At 43.4% G+C, this 24,099-nt stretch overlaps 1 protein-coding gene across 3 annotated transcripts in view; it reads right to left on the bottom strand.

The window, feature by feature from the left end:
- LOC146389575 (uncharacterized) overlaps positions 1 to 24,099 on the bottom strand; it is a 90,029-nt gene that overhangs the window by 35,710 nt on the left and 30,220 nt on the right. For all 3 annotated transcript variants that reach the window (XR_014797380.1, XR_014797378.1, XM_084910389.1), the window contains exon 7: positions 6,553 to 6,879. Coding sequence is in view for 1 of the 3 variants with exons in the window: in XM_084910389.1 (XP_084766515.1) it covers positions 6,553 to 6,879 (327 nt within the window). In the remaining 2 variants the exon portion in view is untranslated. The remainder of the gene's footprint in view (positions 1 to 6,552; positions 6,880 to 24,099) is intronic.

Genomic DNA, 24,099 nt, shown 5'->3' with positions numbered 1-24,099 from the left:
TGTCAGGTTGGGTATCAGACGCCACCTCTCTGGGGACATCTCAGGCCCTCCAAGGTTTGGAGGCCTATCTCCCCCCACCACCACTTCCCCTGCCGGTGGCGGACTCCCTCAGACGGCGGTGCGTTGGTGGTTCTTTGTGTCCGGGGATGGGCGTCCAGGTTGTGACGGCCAGTGGGCTGGCCTTGTGTTTTGCTTTTTCTTTTACCTGTTTCTTGCAGGTAGGTGGAGCTGACCCAATTATTGATGCAGCACACCTGAGAGGCCAGCCCCAGTGTATATAAAGACACCTTGACTGAACCAGCAGGGTGGCTGGCTTTGACTCTCTCTCTGGCACCCATCTTGTTCATTTGGAAGTTTCAGTTATGGCTGTTATGTCCTTTAAATTGTCTTTAAGTTGCTTTACCTTATTTTCATTAAATATGTCTTACATAACGCCGGTACAGAACGCCGGTCATAAAAATATTTCATCTTGACCTGAGCCTTTTCAAGGTTCAGTTTGGCCAACTGACCTGCCACATACAGTCTGTGCCGAAAACTATTAACATAATCTATCAAGCTCACTGGTGGTTCACCTGACAACCACTTATCGCACAGCACTGTCAATGGTCCCCGGACTTTGTGGCCAAAGATCAAGTCATTTGGGCTAAACCCAGTACTCTCCTGGCACACTTCTCGCGCTGCCAACAGAAGCCACGGTAAACCTTCCTCCCAGTCACTCCTCATTTCGGTGCAATAGGCACGTAACAAGGACTTCAGTGTTTGATGGAAGCGCTCTAAAGCACCTTGGCTCTGTGGATGATAAGGAGAAGCTTTATTATGTATAATATTCAACAGCTCAAGAACTTGTGCAAATAGATTTGACGAAAAGTTTGATCCCTGGTCACTCTGAATAATCTTCGGTATGCCAAATATAGAAATAAACTGTGTCAAAGCCTTCACCACAGACTTGGCTGTGATGGTACGCAGCGGATATGCAGCAGGATAACGCGTAACCTGGCACATTACAGTCAACAGATACTTCGAACCAGATTTTGATCTAGGAAGAGGGCCCACACAGTCAATGATCAAATGTTCAAATGGGTTACTCACAGCAGGGATGGGACAAAGTGGAGCAGGTTTAATAGACTGATTTGGCTTACCTACAATTTGGCAAGTATGGCAGGTCTTAATGTAAGCTGAAACATCACGCTTAAGACGTGGCCAAAAGAAGTAGCGCAAGATGTAATTATAAGTCTTCGTCACTCCCAAATGCCCAGATTTGTCATGAGAACACTTCAACACCTCGTCACGGTATTTAGTCAGAACCACAATCTGGACAACTGGACAACTGGACTCCCAACACAGTTCAACCCTTGCGGAACCCACCTACAGACCAGTACATCCTTCTGCAGAAAATAACCAGAGGCCGCACTTCTAGCGTCATCACTAGGTTGCACTTTGTGAAATAGCTCAGTCAGTGAAGCATCAGCATGCTGTGCTTGAATTAACTCTTGCTGGGAAACTGACAAATGTTCAGGAACAATCAAATCTGGTTTAACCTGACACTCTTCTGCTTGAGTTACAGGCTCTGCATCCCTTTTAGCTGCAGCCCTTGTAACAGCACAATCTGCAAAGTCAGAAAAACCCTGTTCACACTCATGGGACTCATCCCGAACTCTAGATTTAACAGGTAAAGAATTGTCAGCCCAGACTCGATTTCCAGCCAAATCATTCCCCAAAATCACATGTACGCCCTCAAGTGGCAAAGCAGGACGAACACCAAGGCAGATATCATCATCCACAAAACTGCATGACAGCCTGACTTTATGCAATGGGGCACAGATAGTGGTTAAACCCATGCCTTGAACAAGCACACACTCACCAGTATCAGTAACCTGTGAAAATGGCAACATGGAAGCTAAGATAAAAGAATCCTTCGCTCCTGTGTCACGCAAAATCTTTACAGGAACTTTATGAACATCACCCGGGAGTGATACAAACCCATCTGACACAAAATCCTCAAACCCAGAATAGCTCTCTGAGTCAGACTTAGGCGAAACTGGCGTCTCCCGAGAGACTTCTGAAATTTCCCGTGCAGGAATGGTAAGAGCCGCAGGCTTAACCTGTTTGCCTGTACGCGCCAACTTGCTTTTCAACAAGGGACATTCTGCTTTCCAGTGTCCATCGCCATGGCAGTAGTTGCATGCTTGACCAAACTTACTGGGCTTCACACCACCATTGGCCTTTGCAGGATCTGATGACATAAACTTAGTTTGACCAAAAGCTCTAGAAGGAGCACCAACTGAAAAACAGTTTCTACCAACCTGCCCCTTATGTGCCAAGATATATTCATCTGCCAATTTAGCAGCGTCAGAAACTGTTGTCACTTCCCGTTCAGCAATGTAAGTGGCAACCACAGGAGGAACACAATCTTTAAACTGCTCCAATACCATCAACTCACATAAATCCTGAAAAGTTGTCACTCCCAGTGCCAAACACCATCTGTTGAAGTGTTTAGTTAAATCCCTCGCAAACTCTATATGTGACTGCTTATCAGACTTCCTCCATGATCTGAAAAGTTGACGGTAAGCTTCTGGTACCAACTCATACGCCTTCAGAACTGCATCTTTAACAGTAGCAAAACTCCGACAATCAACTGCACTGAGTGCTGAATAAGCTTCCTGAGCCTTTCCAGTCAAAACAGACTGTAACATAATCACACAGTCAGCTTCTGGCCATCCTCCCAATTCGGCAATGCGTTCAAAAAGGGAGAAAAAGGCATCTGGCTCTCTTTCATCAAATTTCGGCACCAAGCGCAAATTACGCACGACATCAAAAGTTTCAACTCCTTGTGGAGAAGACTCTTTAGCCTCAACACCACCTGATAACTTGCCCGCCTTGATTAGGTCTAGCCGATACTGCTCTAGCTCCAACTTTTCCTTTTCTAAAGAATGCCTTACACGGTCTTTCTCAATGCTCAGCTTGTCTCTTTCCATTTTTAAGAGTAACAACTCCTTTTGCTGCTCAAAAGACAAAGCAACGGCAGTTGAGAACACAGACTGATCAACCTCAGCCACTAAGGTCTGCATTTTACCTGGCAACACGCCTTTCTTTACTAATGCAGCCTTCAACACTCCTTTAATCTCATCTTTCAACCGTTTATCTCCAACATCGACATCATAATGTTCAGCAAGTTTCAAGAGTTGTTCTTTAGTACAACTATTCAAGAGTTCCTCCGATGGAGACTGAACAAAAGCATCAACTGTAGCCATAACAGCAAAGTATTGATTCTCGACATGCAATTGAAAACAGCTTGACATAAAGCTTGACTAGTGTGTTAGAAAATAGAACATGTCCATTTTAGTTTTATCCACTGAAAATCTAAACCTCATTTATACAAACACTCTTTCACTTGATCATCAATGAGAATAATAAGAGGCTCACTGTGTGTCGCGGCCCTGGGTCAGTGACCCAGTGTTTTCTGTTTTCTATTATTATTAATCCTTGATTTCATTGTGTGTCATTGCTAGTCTCTTACGTTTTGTTTCTGTATTTCTAGCTCCTGTTAAAACTCCTAATTCTTTGATCTTTGGGCTGAAGGAAGAATAACACTCGGTGTATAAATGCTCAATCAACAATTCTCATTATTCCATACAACACTTTTGAGCATAAACCATCCAGAGGGGAGATGAGCGCGGGAGGGTGTCCACCTGATCTCGAAGTGTCTGACCGTTTCTCACATTCTTATAGCTTCAGCCCCCCCCTCCACAGTCATAAAACTTAAACATCCACATTATTTCTCTCTCTCAGTGAGCCTAAGTTATGACCTTGGCTTCCTGTGCAGTATGTTCTGTTCTTTCTAATCAGACAAATAAGACCATGACTCTCTGAAAACAGTATTCCTTATAAATCAGCAGTATAATGCATCATAAACAATGTAATTCATTCACAATAAATCAGCAGTCTAATGTAATGGAAATCAGTCTAATAAATGTAATAGTTATCACCTTCTTCTAAGTCAGGAGAATAATGCAAACTAAAACTACATAATAATTTCACAATCTTTAATTAGGGGCATAATATGGCATAAGATGACATAATAATCTCACACTCCCTAAGTTCTTTACTACCTCCTGATTTCCAGTCTTAGGTTTTGTTTATATGCTTTCCCTGTGTTCAGTGTTACTCTTTTTTCATGTCCCACTGTTCATGTCTCTGTCTCAGTGTCAGGTCCGTGTCACTGTATTATGTTTCCTGTTTTACTTTGACAGTCTGTGTTCTTTGTCAATGTATTCTGTTTTGCTTCCTCCCTGTCTCATCATGTTTAATTAGGTTCAGCTGTGTCTCCCTCCTGTGTGCCATTTCCTAATTTCCCTCGTTGTGTGTGTGTGTGTGTGTTCCTGTCTAGCTATCTTTGTGAGGACCGAAATCTGCATTCTACTATACTTGTGAGAATCAGCATTCACTTGTGAGGACACACAACCCGGTCCTCACATTTTTGAAGGCATTTAAAGGCATTTTTGAGGCTCAAAATGGGGTTTTAGTGTCAGGGTTACAATTAGGCTAAAACTTGTCAGGTAGTGATGTCCAGCAGGTGAAAATGCAGCTCCATGAACACGCACAGCTACGGATTCCAGCTGCGTTCATAGTTCTGCAAACTTTGACTCACACAGAGTCGAGGTTTTCAGTTCAATCAGCTGCAATTCAATGTTGCATTAACTGGTATTAACTCAGCCAGTTAATGTGAGACAAATCCAGCTGCTCATTAAAGCTTTCTGGTTTGATCAGAAAGGAAAACATTGGTCCATACGCCTGAAAGTCCCGAAGACGCATTGTGAATTCTGTGTCGAGTCTACAGATGTATCCGTGTATTTCCGTGGTGCTGATGCTGTGCTGAGCAGACAGCTGCTGAAGCATTTGAAGTGTAAGAATGTGGAAATTTCAACACTGCTTGAAAAAACTGCCAGCTAGCAACGTCCCTCTCACTGGTAAGTTATTTTTAGCTAATTACAAGTTGAATTTGGTAGTTGGGGTTGTTAGCTAAGATAAAGTCATTAAGAAGTGACACAACTAATGTGTCAATGCGAGCTAATTTGCGATGTGCACCGCTGGCCCGGCCTTTTATTTTTTTAATGCACCATCTCAGATTAATTCACTGCGTGTCGTGCCCAGGGCTGGACTGGGACAAAAAAATTTGCCTGGGCATTTTGACTAGAGAGCGGCCCACCAGGTATTAAAGCCATAAAGCCTTTGAATGAAAACGGACGCTGTTGTGACAGTGATGTACACAGTCTTGTTGGTATATGTATGATTTCTATACATTTTATCTCAGATAAAAACTTTGGTTGTAAGATTCAGATAATTATTTAATAAAACCTAGACATTTTAAATGAGAATAAGAAAGAAAAGTATTTCTTTGTGCCCCCCTCTCCCTGTTAATGCCCTACCTGGCCCCCTGGCAAAACTTTGCTAGACCCGCCCCTGCACAGTTACTAGCTGTCAGCTACTTAGAAAAGAATCCTGGTGTTATTTGTCTCTCAGAAACAGTTCATAACTTCCCTTCAACTCATTCATGTCACCTAAAAAGTAAACCTGTTTCTCCATCACCTGTTCAGCTCTGATGATTCAGTAAGGACATCTCCTGGTTTCATCTTCATGTTTCCCTCTCACCAGATAACCAAACCGACATCATGACCAGCAGCTTTACAGCTGTGGCTCCAGCAAACATCAGCTGATACTAGAAATTAATATTAAATAAATTCTAACAACAGCTGATCAAGCTTAAACATGCTGCTGTTGTTTAGCGCAACATTCATTCATATTGGGAGTATCCCCCCGCAGAGGGACAAAAGGACCCCCTGATGATCCTCTAATCGCCTGAGCCAAGGTGTGAAACTGGTCAAACACCATTTGACCTTAGAACTGAAGAAGCTTCTCGGATGAGAGGTGAAACGTCTTCAAGCAACTTAAAGAAGTCCAGACGCTTTTCTTTGCAAGCTCCTTTGACTACGATGACCTGGATGACTGAGAACCTTCACAGACATTCATTCATATATTCATCGGTTTCATCTTTCTGGCGCAAAGCATGTAATAAACAAATAAAAGAGACGGGACTTGCGTGTCTTGTTTCTTTTCCCATTCTAGCTGAAGTCCAGGACAAACTGTGTTCCTTTTCGGCGCAATATGAAACGCGTAATATTCTCTCTGAATACGGGACGATTCAGTTTTTTACGGGACGGTTGGCAACTCTACTAACTAACCTTATAAACATCAGCAAACATTCCTCAGTGCCTGATTTCATTCTGTCTTTATAAACAGTATATTTCATAAATAATTTGAGTCTTCTACTCACTGTAACAACTCCTGATTTTCTATAACTGTGTTTTCTTCACTAGTATTATCTGAACTATATCTGTCTTTCACTGCTGTCACCTCTCCATAGTTTAACACTGGATATCTAAATTGCCTTTCATCACTGCCTTGAATGAACTGAAAATATATTCAAACTAAAAGCTTTTAGAGAATAAACTCCTACATGACCTCTGACCTCTAACCTGTATCTACAGCACTGACCTCTGACTTTCAGCTCCACTTGTTTCTTCAGCAGGATGTTTCCCTCCTTGCTGTAGACGGTGCAGGTGTAGGTGTAGTTGTCTCCATCTGTGGGGTGTTTCAGGGTCAGACTGAGGTCTCCAGTTTTCAGCAGGTCTTCATTTACCTTCGTTCGGTCTCTGTAATCCTGGTGCTGTTCTTCAGGCTGGTCAGAGCCGTTCTGATGAACATAGATCATCCTGCTGCCTTTGTCCTTCCACTCCACTTTAGCGTCTTCAGGCAGGTGAAGTGTGGTGTTGAAGGGCAGCTGGACAGACTCCACCCCTGAATCCACCTCCACCTGGGGGACTGAGAGGACAACAAAGCACAACATGAGCTTGGATGGAGACATTTGTGTTGACTCTAACAGGCTGAATGCTGCTGCTTCACTGGGAGCTCACTGTTAGATAGAAAGTGGTCAGAGTGAAGAGGAGACGCAGCAGAAAGATGAAGACTGACAGGAAGAAAGCAGTGAACAGACTGTTGGAGCTGCTGTTAGTGGGACAGGACTTTATTCAGTCTCTGAGGACCAGATTTGACTTGATGAAGCAGAGAAACACAGTCTGAGTGTTTCTGTCACACTCACTTCATCACACAGCTCAGTTTGACAACATTTGGAAGAATTTGATAGAAGCCTTCCTTTAGTAAAAGCACCAAGAAAACACCATGAAAACACCTCACTACACACAAAACTGCAGTACTGGCAAATTGTACATAAAGTATGAAAAGTCAAAGTACTTATTGTGCAGAAAAATGTTCCCATCAGTGTCTATGGATCAATATTAGTGAGAGTGCAATCAAACAATGAGTTTATTAAAACACGCAGGAGGAGAAGTATACAGCAGCACACCAGCAAAACGTCTCCTACCAAAAATACATTTGAGAATGCTTTTATCACATCAGGGTTAACGCCCCCTTCTAGCGTCAATTACAGATCAAAGACGTTGATTACAGTAAATGGTACATCTTAAATGACTAAAAACAGACACAAGAGTTCCTTTTTCTCTAACACCTTCCATAATTGTAATAAATTGCAAGCCTCGATGATCCCTGAGGGCTTGACCTTTCTTGACTGGTCTTCTGTCATCTGTTACCAAGCAAACTGAAATGAAATTAGAAGCTAAATGAAGTTCAGGCCTTTGGCCTGGCAGGTTTCTAGATTATATGTGTGTTGTAAGCGTGTATGCCGTTTTAACCTTCTGTTGCTCTAAGTCACCTACAATAGATTGTGAAGACATAGCGCTCCACAAAGCTTGAAACCTTCAATAGACTGAACATCAACTCTAAATGAGCACAAGAATGCAATGTGTGTATAAACTGGTTATGGCTGCACCTATAATGAAAAAGGTTAACATAGTGGCAATAGCTTTAATAAACATCTTTAAGGCAATATCAATGCTGTAGGGTATATTATTAATGCAATATTAACAATGCAGATTATATTGTAGCAGTAAAATAATTTCTATATCTTTGCACATGTTTAAGGCTGAGCTCATTTCAAATCCTTTCTATTGTGTTGAATCTGCAGTAATGCATCATATTCTATAAAATCATATGTTTGTAGTGGCTGTCCTGTGAGGACCACGTCTCTCTAAATAAACAGCTGTTAATGAGCTCACAAACACAGGCCTACAGCTGGATTTGAAAAAGTCCATTCAATAGAAACTCAACAATCACAGCTGGATTCAAAGGCTTGAGCTCTGTGTGACATGGTTACCTGTCAGTATCTACAAGGGGATTCAAATATGAAGGAAACATGAAGGTGGTGCATTAGAAAAACTGCTGCTTCAACTTTGTACATTCAGCCAACCAAGTGACTTCTCTGAGACGTTTATGTGAAAGTGCTGCTGAGCCTCCACCTGTTCAACTTCCTGTTTTATTAAAGCAGACATGGCAGCAGCTGACATCTCCCCTCCACCATCAAGGCTTTCTTGGCTAATGTGCTAAAGGAGTTATTCAATTTCATTCAATTCAATTTCTTTTATACAGCGCCATATCACAACAACAGTTGCCTCAAGGCAGCTTATATCGTAAGGTAGACACTACAGTAGAAAGAGAAAAACCCAACTTTGGCGACAGTGGCTGCCATCTGCCATGACCGGTTGGGGTGAGAGAAGGAAGACAGGATAAAAGATGAGCTATGTAAGAGAGCCAGAGATTAATAACAAACAAATTTCCCTCTAGTTTTTCATGTGTCTGAGCAAACTAGTGATGTCTTGGTCATGAACGAAACGGCTCTTAGAGCTGGCTGTTTGAAGTGAATGACAGGAGCCTCATTGGAAATTGCGTCTTGTTTTTTTTTCTCTTTCTCTCACTTTTTTCGCTTGACGCCACGTGCTGCCACTGCTGGGGTGCAGTAGCTCCACCACCCCACTAGGGGGAAGACGCGGGTTTGTGTACTCAATTTTCTCTAGTAAATATAGGAAAAGTTCATGGAGTCTGGCCAAGTTGATACCAGCACACAAAATATTAGCTCTGAAGTTGGCTGTATTGGAGCATGAGAAATATATGCTTGTAAGTACGATTATATTCTGTGTTCATGTTAAGCATGTGATGTGAAATGGGTTGTTGACTCTCATATTTGAAGCCGGGATGTTAGCTGCACTGCCGATGCTAATTGTGTTAGCATGTCAATAGGAAATTCCATTATGTGTTAGCATCAAGTTAGCGGGATTTGGAGTTAACATGTTTTCATTTATTTTTCTTGGTTATACCAGCTGTAATTCAAGTTGCAAGTCTTCAGTCTGTACTTTGTAATGTGAGAAATATATTATGTTCCAAATGTATGTTTTAATATGCTTTTCTTATGTGTGTAGTTTTACAGTGCCTTCATTCGGGAGACAAATAAACCCTGCAATGAGAACTGGAAGCCTTTGCCTCTCCTTTTGAAGAACTGTTTATCTATCTGCCAAACTGGGCATAAACGTACAGGGAGGGCAGAATACCACATGTGAGCCTTGTGTTCACTGAGCAGAGGGGGGAGGGGCGGTAGCACAGGAACAGACCAGGAGAGAGAGCCAGGGGCAACAACAAGAGACAACATCGACACATTAGAAAGTTATAGTAAAGAAAATGAGTGACACCAAGAAAAGAGGCAAAACCATTTCAATTTTATTGACAATACAAAGGCAGAGTGTAGAGTCTGCAAGAAAAGGAGTCCACATAGAGCAACTCCACAAAAAACATGCACAGACACCTGGGAACAGTCTATCCATCAGTGCAATGGGAAGATAAAACACAATCAGTTGAGTGTGATATTAATGAAGATGCCAGTGTGTCCACTACAACTGTTGCTGCTGCTGCTGCATCTACAGCATCTTGCAGTATACCACCACAATCACCTAAACGAACCCAGAGCTCTATTAGACAGTTTTTGCAATAGTCTGTGACCCCAGGAAGCCAGAACTCAATTGATAAAGACCTGGCAAAAATGATTGCACTTGATTTCCAACAATTTTCAGTTGTGGATGATAAAGGATTCAGAAAGTTTATTCATGCAGTGAATCCTTTGTATGCAATTCGAAGCAGGAAAGCACTCTCCCAAAAAATCATCCCAGGCCTATATGACAGAGAGTGTGCATCTTCTTGTTGTTTTGCATATTTTAATTTATATTTTATTTTGTTGTGTTTTGCAGTGTTTTGTGTTGTTTCACTTTAAATTTGTTTAAAAGGAAAAGCTGAAAATTTAAATAGTTAAAAGTTGTAGATGGTTGGTTTTTGTATTTTATAATTTACTTTTTACATTTTATGTGGAGTGAATAAATAAAAGCATATTTATATAATAAACATATATAAATAAAAAACATGTTTTTTTTACACTAGTAATTAATTTTGTGCATAATTTTATATTGTTGTTGATAATAAATTACAGAGGTTCCTCGTTTATCGCAGGAGTTACCTTCCAAAAATAACCCGCAATAGGTGAAAAAGTGAATTAGCCAACTTTATTTTTTACAATTATTATAGATGTAGACATGTTTAAGACATGTTTTAGGACAAAACCCCTCATTACATGCTTTATACACTTTTCTCAGACAGGCATGAACATTTCCACACTTTTCTCTCTTGTTTAAACACTCAAGTTCTTCGTAAAAAAAAAAAAAGTCCAGTATTATAGAATGAAACCAAAGACACCTGTGGTTGCCGTTGACGGTGCAAAACGTTTAGTCAACATTGTTGTGTTTGTCGGGGAGAAAACTTACAAACATACAGTGCAGCACTTCAGAGTCACACTGCCAGCGGTCAAAGATTTATGTAAGTTTGACAAGCTGAACGCATTCTGTACTGTACAGGAGACACAGCACGAGATTGATTAACAATGGTGTACAGCCAATCACGACGCAGAACAGAATGTGCTGTAAAAAAAATAAAAATAAAAAAATGGAAAATTGCACACAAAAAAATCGGTGAAACAGGGAGGCCGTGAAAAGTGAACTGGGTTATAGCGAGGGACCACTGTAATTAAAGTAACAAAACAACCCGAAGAGTCGATTGGGAGCCAACAGAGCCAGCTCTTTTTAGTGAGCCGAGCCGAAAGAGCCGGTTCTCTATAAAGAGCCAAATTTCCCATCACTACAGCACACACACAAATTCCCTGAGCCGTCCCTTGGACCACTGTGAGCAACAGCAGACGTGTGCACTGTGGTCACGCCAGCATCACATCCAAGTTACTTGGTTTATTAAAAGAACCAAATTACAGCATTTACATTTCTGTTAGCATACGTTTAATTAAGTGCTTTAGCCCACTTACAATGACAATTTAAAAAAATCTTGTTCATGACCTGTGTGGCATGTTAACACTATTGGAAGTAAAAATAACTGAACTCCAATTTTGAAAACATCCATCCATTTTCTTCCGCTTATCCGGGGCCGGGTCGCGGGGCCAGCCTAAGCAGAGAAGCCCAGACCTCCCTCTCCCCAGCCACCTCCTCCAGCTTATCCGGGGAACACCAAGGCGTTCCCAGGCCAGCCGAGAGATATAATCTCTCCAGCGTGTCCTGGGTCTGCCCGGGGCCTCCTCCCGGAACACCTCACCCAGGAGGCGCCCAGGAGGCATCCTTGTCAGATGCTCCTTTCGATGTGGAGGAGCAGCGGCTCTACTCTGAGCCCCTCCCGGATGGCTGAACTTCTCACCCTCTCTCTAAGCGAGAGGCCAGCCACCCTTCGGAGGAAGCTCATTTCCTCCGGTTGTATCCGCGATCTCGTTCTTTCGGTCACTACCCACAGCTCGTGGCCATAGGTGAGGGTTGGGACGTAGATCGACCGGTAAATTGACAGCTTCGCTTTTACACTCAGCTCCCTCTTCACCACGACGGACTGGTGCAGCGTCCGCATCACTACAGCCGCAGCACCAATCCGTCTATCAATCTCTGGCTCCCTTCTCCCATCACTCGCGAACAAGACCCCGAGATACTTGAACTCCTCCACTTGGGGCAGGAACTCATCCCCGACCCGGAGTGGGCACTCCACCCTTTTCCAGCTGAGAACAATGGCCTCAGATTTGGAGGGTGCTGATCCTCATTCCTGCTGCTTCACACTCAGCTGCGAACCGTTGCAGTGCGAGCTGGAGGCCATCACTCGATGAAGCCAACAGAACCACATCATCCACAAAAAGCAGAGATGAGATTCTGAGGCCACCGAAGTGAAAGCCCTCCGCCACTTGGCTGCGCCTAGAAATCCTGTCCATAAAAATTATGAATAGAATCGGTGACAAAGGGCAGCCCTGGCGGAGCCCATCATCCACCGGGAACGAGTCCGACTTATTGCCGGCAATGCGAACCAAGCTCTTGCAACTGTTGTATAGGGATAGCCAGACACCCCATACTCCCGCAGCACCTCCCACAGGACACCCCTAGGGACACGGTCGAATGTCTTCTCCAAGTCCACAAAACACATGTAGACTGGTTGGGCAAACTCCCATGCACCCTCAAGTATCCTTGAGAGGATAAAGAGCTGGTCCAGTGTTCTGCGACCAGGACGAAAACCGTACTGTTCCTCTGAAGTTCAACTAGCGGACAAACTCTCCTTTCCAGCACCCTGGCATAGACCTTCCCAGGGAGGCTGAGGAGTGTGATCCCCCTGTAGTTGGAACAAACCCTCCGGTCCCCCTTCTTAAAAGCCTTTAAAGCCGGTCGGAGCAGGCACGCTCCGTTTTGCGTAACTATTTTTAAATCCCGGTAGCACTGCAACCACATAAGCTAGCGCAAAAATTTTTTTTCATATGAAACCGGAGGAGTTGTACTTACATCTTATGCCATCAGTTTGTCCTAAGTCACTGTTTCCTTCCACATATAACTTTGCAAAAACTACATAAAAAGCACTTGCAGCAACAAAAACATAATAGTCCAGAAACACGCTTTGCCGATTCGATCAGCTGTTTGTAACACTTCCTACGTCCATCAGCGCGAACTATCGCAAGTCCGCCATGACCTGCCCAAAACCGGAAGTGACGTCATTTTGCGGAAATGTAGTTTTTACTATCCGGGCCTTATGAGCCTATACTGGTGTTTTTAAAAGTTATGTTTGACTTTATGACTTTCTATGTCGTTTCTGGGATGCTTAGGACTCATATTGCACTGCTGGAAATAGTTTATTTTGATGCATATGTATGGGCAGAAATCTGTGCCATCAGAAACTGAATTTGAATAAGTTAAATTTGAATTTGAATTGCTCAGATTGAATCTGAATTGTAACTTGAATAAATGCTTTTGAAACTATCACTATGTTTAACTACCATAATAATTCTTAGGGTACTGAGTGCATGCTTAATTAGATTTTTTTTTTTTAAAACATACTGCTCCATTGCTATGTTTGACAGGCTGAAGTTGTCGGGTCACCTCCTAAATCGACCATCTTTTACAGGTGTTTTGTGCCAGAAATGGAGTGTCCACTGAAGACTGAAGATACTGAATCTCTACGCCTTGCCATTGATCCCTCTTGTGCCTTCATCTAGACAAGAGACATTAACTTAACCACTCTCACATGCTCTGTACCTACATCACCTTCCCTGACAGTCGTAGCTTGGCTCATCTGAGGGTGAAATTATAAGAATGTGTTATTTTGCAAAGTGCTCTCCAGGGTTCCTAAATAAAATATGGCATTGAGGTCATTTCTTTTGAATGAATCCCTTCTTCTGAAATATAAGAACCTCTCCTGGTTTTAATGGCACTTTGGATTTCCTTACTTTCTGTTCCACTTCCAAACCCAAATAGATGCTGACAAGCTGACACAGTAACATGGGAGAGGGAAAGAAGTTGGAAAGGACTACTACAAATAAAGCTAATGCCTAACAATGAAAAATGTAAAATAAGAACAATAATAATAATAAAGATAAAAGATGAAGTAACAAGTTTTTAGTTTTTTGTTTATTCCAAATGATCATCCAGATGTCTGTGACATGTGATGACAAACACCATAATGGAAGGCCTTAGTCATCACATGCTTAAACTCATCATATATTTTTGCATATGCTGAACAGGCAGTCAGACATGCTGTAACTGTGGGGTAGAAAACAGCATGAACACCATACGGCAGGGGTCTCAAACTCCAGTCCTCGAGGGCATGGAAAAGTTGCATGACACTGGCCCTTGAGGACTGGAGTTTGAGACCCCTGTCATATGGAATATGACAGCTGTGGTTGAACTGCATGAAGACTCTGAAGTTTCTCTTCTCTTCTGACAGGACAGGAATGTGGCCTTGTCCTGTGAGCCACTGTAAGGATGTACTTAGAGTAGAACTGGACTGTCACCGGGCTCAGGCTCTTCACCCTTTTCAAAGACAAAGCAGTCATTTAGATAAAATATTAGATATTGTTTACCTGTAAATGCACAAAGAGAATTTAGAAATGTAATTCTTGTCAAGAGTGAACAAGCACTGATAGTGTAATCTACAGCTGTGGCCAAACGTTTAGAGAATGAGAAGTGTTGTTTGCTTATTTACAAAGTTTGCTGTTTCAGTGATAGTTGTATATCATATTATATCACTTCAAACAGAGATGATCCAGTAATGCTGCACTAATGAATTAGACTAACTATTCACTTTAGCTAAAGTTATTAAGTTAGCTAAAGAGTTGGGATGCTGTGTAAGACATAAATAAAGCTAAAATACAAAGGTTTGGACACCGTTTTGCATGTTTCCCTACTGTAGGGGTCTCTGCAAGCATACAGAGGGGGTACTCTGAGAGGGTACAAGATGACAACTTTGGAATTCTACTAGAAACAGTCGATCATATTTGTTTGTCAAAGCTGAATTCAGGGCAAACTACGCTAAATTAGCGTTTTTAGCTAACAGCTACAATAAGCATAAAAGTTACCTTACGGCTATCATTTGTTAACATGACACTTGTTCTTATACATGTAATACATTTATTACCAACCTGAGAGTTTATCCGCTGGTCATTCGACATGACGAATGACTTCTGAAGTCTTAATTCAGCTCAAGACGCTGTAGATTCCCGTCAGTAACACTTTCGGTCCGCTAGTAAAACGTAGTTCTATTAATCTGCGCTTGAACCGGAACCGGATGTAAGTTCCAAAAAACTGAATTTTGGAACTGAAATTGAATTGTAGAACTGAAAGTGAATGGTGAGAAGTGAAACTGAAATTATTCGAGAGCTGAATTTTTAAAGGATAAAATGCAGTTTCAAAGCAAATCAATTCATTTTCAAAATATAAAATTCAATTTCAATTTAGTGATGATCATTTTCAAACCATAAATTCAATTTCAAATTAGACTAATTCAAATTCAGTTTTCAAAAGCATTTATTCAAGTTACAATTCAGATTCAATCTGAGCAATTCAAATTCAAATTTAACTTATTCAAATTCAGTTTCTGATGGCACAGATTTCTGCCCATACATATGCTGTTTTTTTTTTGCAAATTTGCATTGTAATAATCATTTTCGTTTTTCCTGCAGTGTATAAAAATTGGTGTATTTCAAAAATAAAACTATGAAGACACTCAAAGTAAGTTTCCTGTGGTGGGAAACTATTTTGTGCAACTTTTTTGTATTTACAGTTTTGAGGGATAAGCCTCTTAAATTTCTCTAACTAGAAATGTATGTTAAAAAAACAAAAACAATTTTAAATTTTTTTGTAGTTTATTGCACTTTTTTGCAATTTATGTAATTACTATGCACTTAATGCAGACATATTATTAAAATTAATTTGGGCTATAATGGTTGTATTGATGTATATCAACTTGAAATGCTCCCAAAAATGGCACTACAACATGTAAAAATATAATATAAGCTCTGGCGGACTTGGTTCTATGGTAGGTCTTAAAAGTCTGTCTTGGTCTTTCGTTGATTAATAGGCTGGTGTGAAAAATTGCTGCCACACCGCCCCCTCGGCCTGTGCTTCGAGATTTCTGGTAGTTAGAATGACTCGGGGGTGTTGATTCATTTAAACTAACATAATCATCCGGCTGCAACCAGGTTTCTGCAAGGCAGAGTAAATCGATTTGTTGATCAATTATTAAGTCATGTACTAACAGAGACTTGGAGGAGAGAGACCTAATATTTAATAATCCACATTTCACTGTTTTACTCTTTGGTTCAGATGTGGATACTGTATCGTTCTTTCTTTGTGATTTTTTATGTTTAAGTGGTTTGTTGCTGATTTTTAGCTTGTTTTTTGTCTGTTTGGGAGCTGACACAGTCTCTATGGAGATGGGGTTTTTTTGTGGGGTGGGGGTAACAGGAGGAGAAAAGCTGCAGAGAGGCGTGTAAGACTGCAACTCTGCTTCCTGGTCCCAACTCTGGATAGTCATATTTTGGGGTGTTTAATAAATTTGTCCATATTCCTAGAAATGAGAGCTGCTCCATCCAAAGTGGGATGGATGCCGTCTCTCCTAACAAGACCAGGTTTCCTCCAGAAGGTTTGCCAATTATCTATGAAGCCTACATTGTTTATTGGACACCACTCGGACAGCCAGCCAGCAATGTGTGTGTTATTCAAAGCTTCTTCAAACTGCACTCCGACTCCTCTACATCACACATGTTGGCCCAACTGCTCAGTAAGAGGAAGTAGAATTGTTACCTTGAAAACGAAAACAAACTCAACTCACTAACACATTAATCTGCTTTGTAGTTCAGCCCTCTGCTCAACACAGTTTCAGTGAAACTTTGAAAGGTGCAATAATGGAAGGAAGTCAGACCAGCACCTCAAAGCAGAACAAATGGCTCCACCTTCCCTCCACCTTTAATGCAGCTTCATTTCCAAGCACAAAGGTTGTTAGGATGAGAGGCACTGTAGCTCAACCTGTAGAACATGTGTCCATGTAGCAGAGCGAAGCCCCAACAGCAGCAGCCTGACTTTAGTTTCAGCCCTTAGCTGCATGTCCACTCCTCAGTCTGTCTACCTGCTTTCCTGTCTCTGTCTCACTGTTCTATCCAATAAAGACCAAACATCTTTAACCTGACAACAGTCGCCTGTTACAGTGCTTCTAAGAGCTTTCACATTTTGAACACAAATATGAGCCTTTAAACTTTTCTCAGTTCACACGCTGAGATCTGTTAGATTCTCCACATCAACAAAGTTCAGGTCATGTCTGATGTGTTGAACATGAAACAAAATGATTCAGCCAATAGCGTCCCCTCCAAACTTCCCGCCCCCTTATTGTAAATGGCAACTGATGCTCTGGTCTGATTTGTGCCAGAGGACATTTTGAATCAACAGTACGGGCATTTCAGATTTCAACACAGACAGTTGATTTGTACATTCTGGAAATAACATAAAGGCAGGTGATATTGTCATTTACGCAGGCAGACTGTGCGTGATTTTTTTATTAGGACCCATATGCAGACCACAGAGACGAAAACTGAATTAAACTGAAGGTGTGTCATTTAAGTAGGCAGATATACCAAACAAGGAAAACATATAAACAACAAACTAAACAGAGGAACGCCTAAACTGTCACTAATCACGCCTAATCACAAGTCACTTAAATAAATCACTTTTAAGCATATTTGCACTGCACAAGACACTTACACATGCGGCTTGCACAACCCTGGACGTTATATTTCTTCATTACCATTTAGTACTTGCACAGCTGCTGTTATTGTTCTATATTTCTTCATATATTCTTATATATTTCTATATTGTGTATTTGTGTATTGTGTATTTTGTTGTACAGTTATTTTATTTCTAACTTTAATTTTTACATTTTATTTTATTCTTTCCTAGTTAAATTTAACTTTCATTTTAATTTGTTGTTGTACAGTTATTTTATTTTTAATTTTAATTTTTATATTTTATTTTATTCCTTCCTAGTTAAATTTTACCTTCATTTTAATTTTCATATTTATTTCCTATCCTATTAATAGTCTTTTTTTCTTTAGGTCCCGAGCAGTTGTCTAAGCATTTCACTGCATATCGTACTGTGTATGACTGTGTATGTGACAAATAAAATTTGAATTTGAATTTGAACTGGGGAAACAAGAAAATAAACACAAAAGCTGGAACACTAGAAAAACCTTGGAAACACAGACGAGGAAGAAACACTGACGGGTTGACAAAGGTCAGGGTAAAAACTAACACTCTAGCTGTGTCCGAACTCAGGGGAAGGATGCTTCAAATGCCGTATTTGGAGGCAATGACGTCACAGTGATGCAACGAAGTCTGTCCGAATTCAAAGAGTACTCCAAATGTGGTGACAAATGCGTCCTACTTTTCCCCGAATTTTAACATGGGTCCCGTGTCGCCTTCGCGTCCTACTATATCCCAGGATTCATTGTGGGCCGTTTTTCTGATAACGATGTTGATCTAAGCGGGAGAGGAAAACACTTTCAAATGTAAGTATATGAAAATCTGGTCGTACAAAAGGTCAATTTTTATAGCGGTTGTGCTGTTAAGCTATGGGCATCTGCATAGACATGTTTTTTTTTTTTTATAAAAATAACTGTAAACTAGTGGTGTGGTGGGTCCCGCGGTTTTTCATGTATTGCCGCTTACATACAGCCAATTTGGAGTTTTGTGAATTAATCTTTTGGTGATATGTTGTAGGGAACAAAGTCCAAGCGGCAAAATTTATTAAAATTAGAGGAGAAAACACTGGGGTGAAGAATTGGGCCACTGTGGCATGGAGGTAAAAGAATAAATCAATTTACACATCATATTGAACTATTATCCAGCTCCTACTCCCCAAATGAAAGTGCACTACCCAGACTCAAACCCATTTTCCTCTGCTCACATGCACAGTTTTGTACACAGCACACCGGCTCAATTTAACGCAATGTTAAATACACCCATGTGATGTATGCCTTCCAGTAGCCTTAATGAAGCCATAAGCTATGGGCAAACCCCTGCACAGCGTCAACCCCGCTCAAAACCAGGCAAGACCTGCTGTGTGCCCCGTCGGCCCCCATCTGACAGTGAAGAGGACGGTGATCCTAGAGAGAGAGTCCCCACCCTACGTCCAGGTCAATATGACGGCACTACACCGTGGAAGGAATTTCTGCACAGGTTTGAGAGCTGCGCTGAAGCCAACTATTGGTCAGAAAAGACAATGATAACTCAGCTTAAGTTCTGCCTAGTTGGAGCAGCAGGGGCCATTATCCACAGAAATCCCCACTCATCCAAATGGGATTACCGCCGCCTGGTGGACGAACTGCAAACTGCATAAGGCCCTTCTTCTGATCATGCAGCTGCTGTTGCTGTAGAACTGAGGCAGCGAGTGCGTAAACCTGGTGAGGCCCTGCATGTTTTCAGAGATGACATTTATGGGAAAGTGAATATAGAGCAGAGGTTGAACAAGACTCTATACCTGTTGAAGTTTCACAAATGGGCTGGGTGATGCAGAAATAGTACAGAAGTTGTTAGAGAGGCGCCCAGCCACACTTGCCTGTGCATACGAAATAGCCCAACGCCATGAAAACACTAAAAGGGCTGCATCTTATGTAACCACTGCCCTACTACAACTCCATCCACCCAGACGTGAGGCCACCGCTACACCCCTCAGTTGTTGAGACCTTGCTTGGTGTGGGACCTGGGGACGTGCCGATGCTAGGTGAAGCCCAGATACCTGTCAATATCACCAATCGACAGGTGGATGTTGATTTCCTGGTGGCAGATATAGCAGGAAATGAGGTGCTGCTTGGGCATCCCTTCCTCACTCAAGCTGAAGCACGTCTTGATTTCGGCAAACGCCGCATCATCCTGTTTGGTGAAGAGGTGCAGCAGCTCGAGGTGACATGATGCTTAGTCCCACCAAAGGTTTTGTTGAGAAGCACAAAGTACTCATCGCTAGAGTCCTAGTCAGTGCCCAGCCTTCTAAAGCTGTCCCACTTCGCCTTTTTAACCCCGACAATAAAGCTGTAACAATTAAGGAAGGATCAATTGCCGGGCTCCTCCAGCCAGCTGAGGCCGTGGAACCCTCCATGGTCTCCCCAGCTGCAGACTCACTGACCAGCCCTCCTATGGTTCCTCTGCACCTGCAGGAGCTCTATGGCCAGAGCTCCACAGACCTCAATGACTATGAACAGCTCCAAATGAAACGCTTGCTTTGCACTTATGGATATGTGTTTTCTACAGGCCCTGCCGACCTGGGCCGAACCAGCCTTGTGCAGCATGACATCATAACCCGTCCTGTTGCCCCAGTCAAGCAACATCCATGAAGAATGGCAGGGGAAAAGCAGCAACACGCTGATCAGCAGATCTACGACAGTCTACAGAGCGGTCTTGCTCAACGCAGCTGCAGCAGCTGGACCTCGCCCATCGTTATGGTGCGTAAGAAAGATGGGACATACCATCTCTGCGTTGACTATAGGGCTCCCAACGACCGCACCATAACAGATGCTTTCCCGCTGCCCCACATCCAGGACATGCTGGACACACTCTCGACTGCCAGATGGTTCAGCACATTAGATCTCGCATCAGGCTACTGGCAGGTTGAGCTGACGCCTAGAGCACGCAGGGCCGCCGCTTTCTGCACTAGGACAGGCCTCTTTGAATGGAACGTCATGCCATTTGGACTATGCAATGCCCCAGCGACGTTCCAACGGCTGATGGACCGCGTCCTGGCTGGCATGCAGCGGGAGACCTGCCTGGTCTACTTGGACAACATCATCAATTTTAAATACACGTAGACATTGAGGGCTATCAGGAGGGGCTATGCGCTTACCTGCTGCTCTCTGGCAGGTAGCTCCATGCCCTCCTGGGTTTTAAATGCACCTTAGAACACACATGCATCAACACTACATATGAGCGGGTGGAGGGAGGTTTGGAGTTTTCTCACACACCGTTCTCTGCGACCTGCTGGAGCGGAGGGCCAGGAGGAGGAGTTGGCCGTCTGACTGGGGTCTGGAATGTGGGGCCTCCCTGATGCTGCGGAGTCGGGGCGGTCTGCTTCTCCCCACCGCAGGGAAAAGGGTAACACCACCTGGGTCTGGGTGCAGTTTCCCCCTCCGGGGGCAAGGGTACCTAGACTCGGTTCTTAGAGTACGCTTGGGGAGTGTTATTGTGTGTACAGTGTCTCTCTATGTCTGTCTCCACGTTAGTTGAGTGTTGAGTAATTGCATATGAGAACATGAGGGTGGGAATAGATGTTTGTATCTGTGTGTGCCTGTATGTCTGTGTCTATATGTCAGGTTGGGTATCAGACGCCACCTCTCTGGGGACATCTCAGGCCCTCCAATGTATGGAGGCCTATCTCCCCCCACCATTTTCCCTGCCAGTGGCAGACGTCCTCAGACATCGGTGCGTTGGTGGGTCTTTGTGTCCGGGGATGGGCGTCCAGGTACAGACTGGTTCACTTCTTGGTGGCTGCTTATCGGGGCCTGGAGCCTGGGGCTCACTCGGGCCACTTCGGGGGTGGGGTGCCCTCGGCCTCTCGGCCTGGGGCTTGGTCACTCTGGCACAGCTGGCTGCCGGCGGAGTTCACGGGCACGCCACTGCAACCCCCCCTGGCTTCTGCGCCGCGGCTGCTGAGTGACCCCTCATCTGGGACTCTCCTCAGCTCTTTCTGGGATAGTGGTGCAGCTGCCCCTCTGTTGGTCTTCCTTGGTCTCTTGTGTTCTGGGGGCCTCTGGATGTCTGGAGTCTTGATCTCCTCCATACCTTCTTCATGCCCTGGAGGACAGGGCTGTGGCTCCCCACACCCTCTAGCAGATCATTACATGAAGGAACCTTTTAAAAACAAGCACGTCCATGCTCACAGGTGTACACACGGGTGCTCTCACACACACAAACTACACCCTTTTTGGCTCCTACCTCAAAGCACACTGTGCGCTGTCGATATTACGTGCTGCACAATAATGTTTAATATTTAGTATTTACTGTTATATTCCCATATATCATGGTGATGTTGTTTATTGTATTGCTCTCGTTTTCTTCTGCTTGTTTTCTTTTTTCTTTCTCAACAGGTGATCCAGGTGATTGATATATGTATTTTTTTTGTCTCTTCTCCGCTGTTTTTCCCCCTCATCCTTTCTCCCTTTTCTTTTCCTGATTCAAGTCTGTCCCGTATCTAGCAAGTGAAAATAAAAAATAAATAAAATAAACAATAAAAGGTGAATCAAATAGACCATTACGGCAAGGCTGGGATGGTCCATTTGATAAAGTAAATCCGTTGGGCATCTTTCTTTGCCTTTAGACAATAATTCTGATGGCAAAAGAGCCAAACGGGACAGGTAAAAAAGAAAAAAAAAGAAAAAAGGACAACATCATCGTGCTGGCTAAGGACGTGTTGGGGATGCTGCAACGGCTTGGCCAGCTATTTTATAGATTTCAAAAAGCTAACTTGAAACTGAAACCTGCCAAATGCTGCGTCTTTTGCCGCGAAGTTGCTTATCTTGGCCATGTTGTATCCGAGCATGGTGTGGCTACCGACCCCAGCAAAGTTCAAAAAGTTTGGATGTGGCCTACACCTACGTCCATCCAGGAAGTCAGACGCTTCATCGGCCTGTTCTCATATTATCGCCGGTTCGTGAAAGACTCTATACTCTCTATATAAAGCCTCTATAGCCAAACCCCTGCACAACCTGACCAAGAAGAACGCACATTTTCAGTGGCATGCTGAGCACCAAGCAGCTTTGGACAAGCTAAAGTGTCGACTCACCTCTGCCCCTGTTCTTGGCTATCCACTTGACCATGGTGAAATGACACTAGACACTGATGCCAGCGACACAGGCATCGGCGCGTTGCTGTCACAGATGCAACAGGGCGTGGAACGTGTGTTGGCATATGGCAGTCGTAAGCAATCAAGAACTGAACAAAACTACTGCACCACACGACGTGAACTACTAGCCGTCGTGGATTTCATGTCCCATTTTCGCCAGTACCTCCTCGGACCGCCTTTCAAAGTGCGCACAGACCACAGCAGCCTGCGCTGGTCTAACAAAAATGAAAGAGCCAGAGGGACACTTAGCTCGATGGCTCGAGAAGCTTGCCGAGTACAACTTTGAGATCATCCACTGTCCAGGTCGAGTGCATACTAATGCTGATAGCCTCTCCAAAAGACCCTGTCGCCAGTCCTGTCCATGCAAAGTGCAGGACCCCTCCACGCATCTCGGGGGGACCAGTCATCGGGCGGTCCAATGCGAGTTGGACTCTGACACCAGCTCCCTGTTGCTGAGTCTGGTGAGGGTGGAGGGACAACCGGCTACTACAGCGGTGTGTCCATTGGGGGTAGGTCATAACACCCATACACCAGACACAAAGACTTTAGACCAAACTGCTCTTACTATGTCAGACATTTTATGTCAAAACACTCCTGCCAACACAGACGTCTCAGCACAGATAACTCACACAAACAAAGACCTCTCAGATCAGATAATTCACACTAGCACAGACATATCGCACCAGAACATTCCCACTAATACACACACTGTAAAGCTGACTGAGAAAATATATGTGGCTTAAACCCTTGATTCTGCTTCTCTGTTTAATGGCTGGACCATGGGGGAGCTGAGCCAAGCCGAGGACACTGATGCAGACATTGCACCCATACGCGCCTGGATGGAGGCCAGCATGGACTACTGTTTCGTCATGCAGCCCGGCCACTAAGACATAGTGGGCTTAATGGAAATGGCTCTACTTTAGAGATGGAGTTCTGGTCCGTCGCTTCTACTGCCTTGATGAGACCCAGTTCTACCATCAAATCGTACTTCCACACAAGCTACAACCAGAAGTGATGAGCCAGATGCACGAAGGGCCAGTGGGTGGACATTTTGGTGTTGAGAGGACTGTGGCCAGACTACGAACCCGATTCTATTGGTATCACATGAGGGAAGACGTCGCTCTTTGGTGCCGTACTTGTACCAGTTGTGCATCCAGAGCCCGACCCCAGAAGACACCACAAGCTCCGATGGGAACTGTCCGGGTAGGAGCCCCAATTGAGCACATTGAGGCTGGACATTATGGGCTCATCATTCCACTGAATGAGACGGAGCGCAGAAACCGATATGTGCTTGTGATACAAGACTACTTTACAAAGTGAACTGAAGCCTTTCCTATCCCAGATGAACGGGCTGCAACCATCGCTGAGGTCATTGCATCTGAGTGGGTGTGCCGCTACGGGATACCTCAAGCACTG

The sequence above is a fragment of the Perissodus microlepis genome, chromosome 3 (assembly GCF_051167445.1).
Source record: "Perissodus microlepis isolate ML-2025 ecotype Zambia chromosome 3, ASM5116744v1, whole genome shotgun sequence".
NCBI classification, from domain to species: Eukaryota; Metazoa; Chordata; class Actinopteri; order Cichliformes; family Cichlidae; genus Perissodus; species Perissodus microlepis.
The sequence above is the reverse complement of the archived record's forward strand: the minus strand, read 5'-3'. Positions and strand labels throughout refer to the sequence as shown.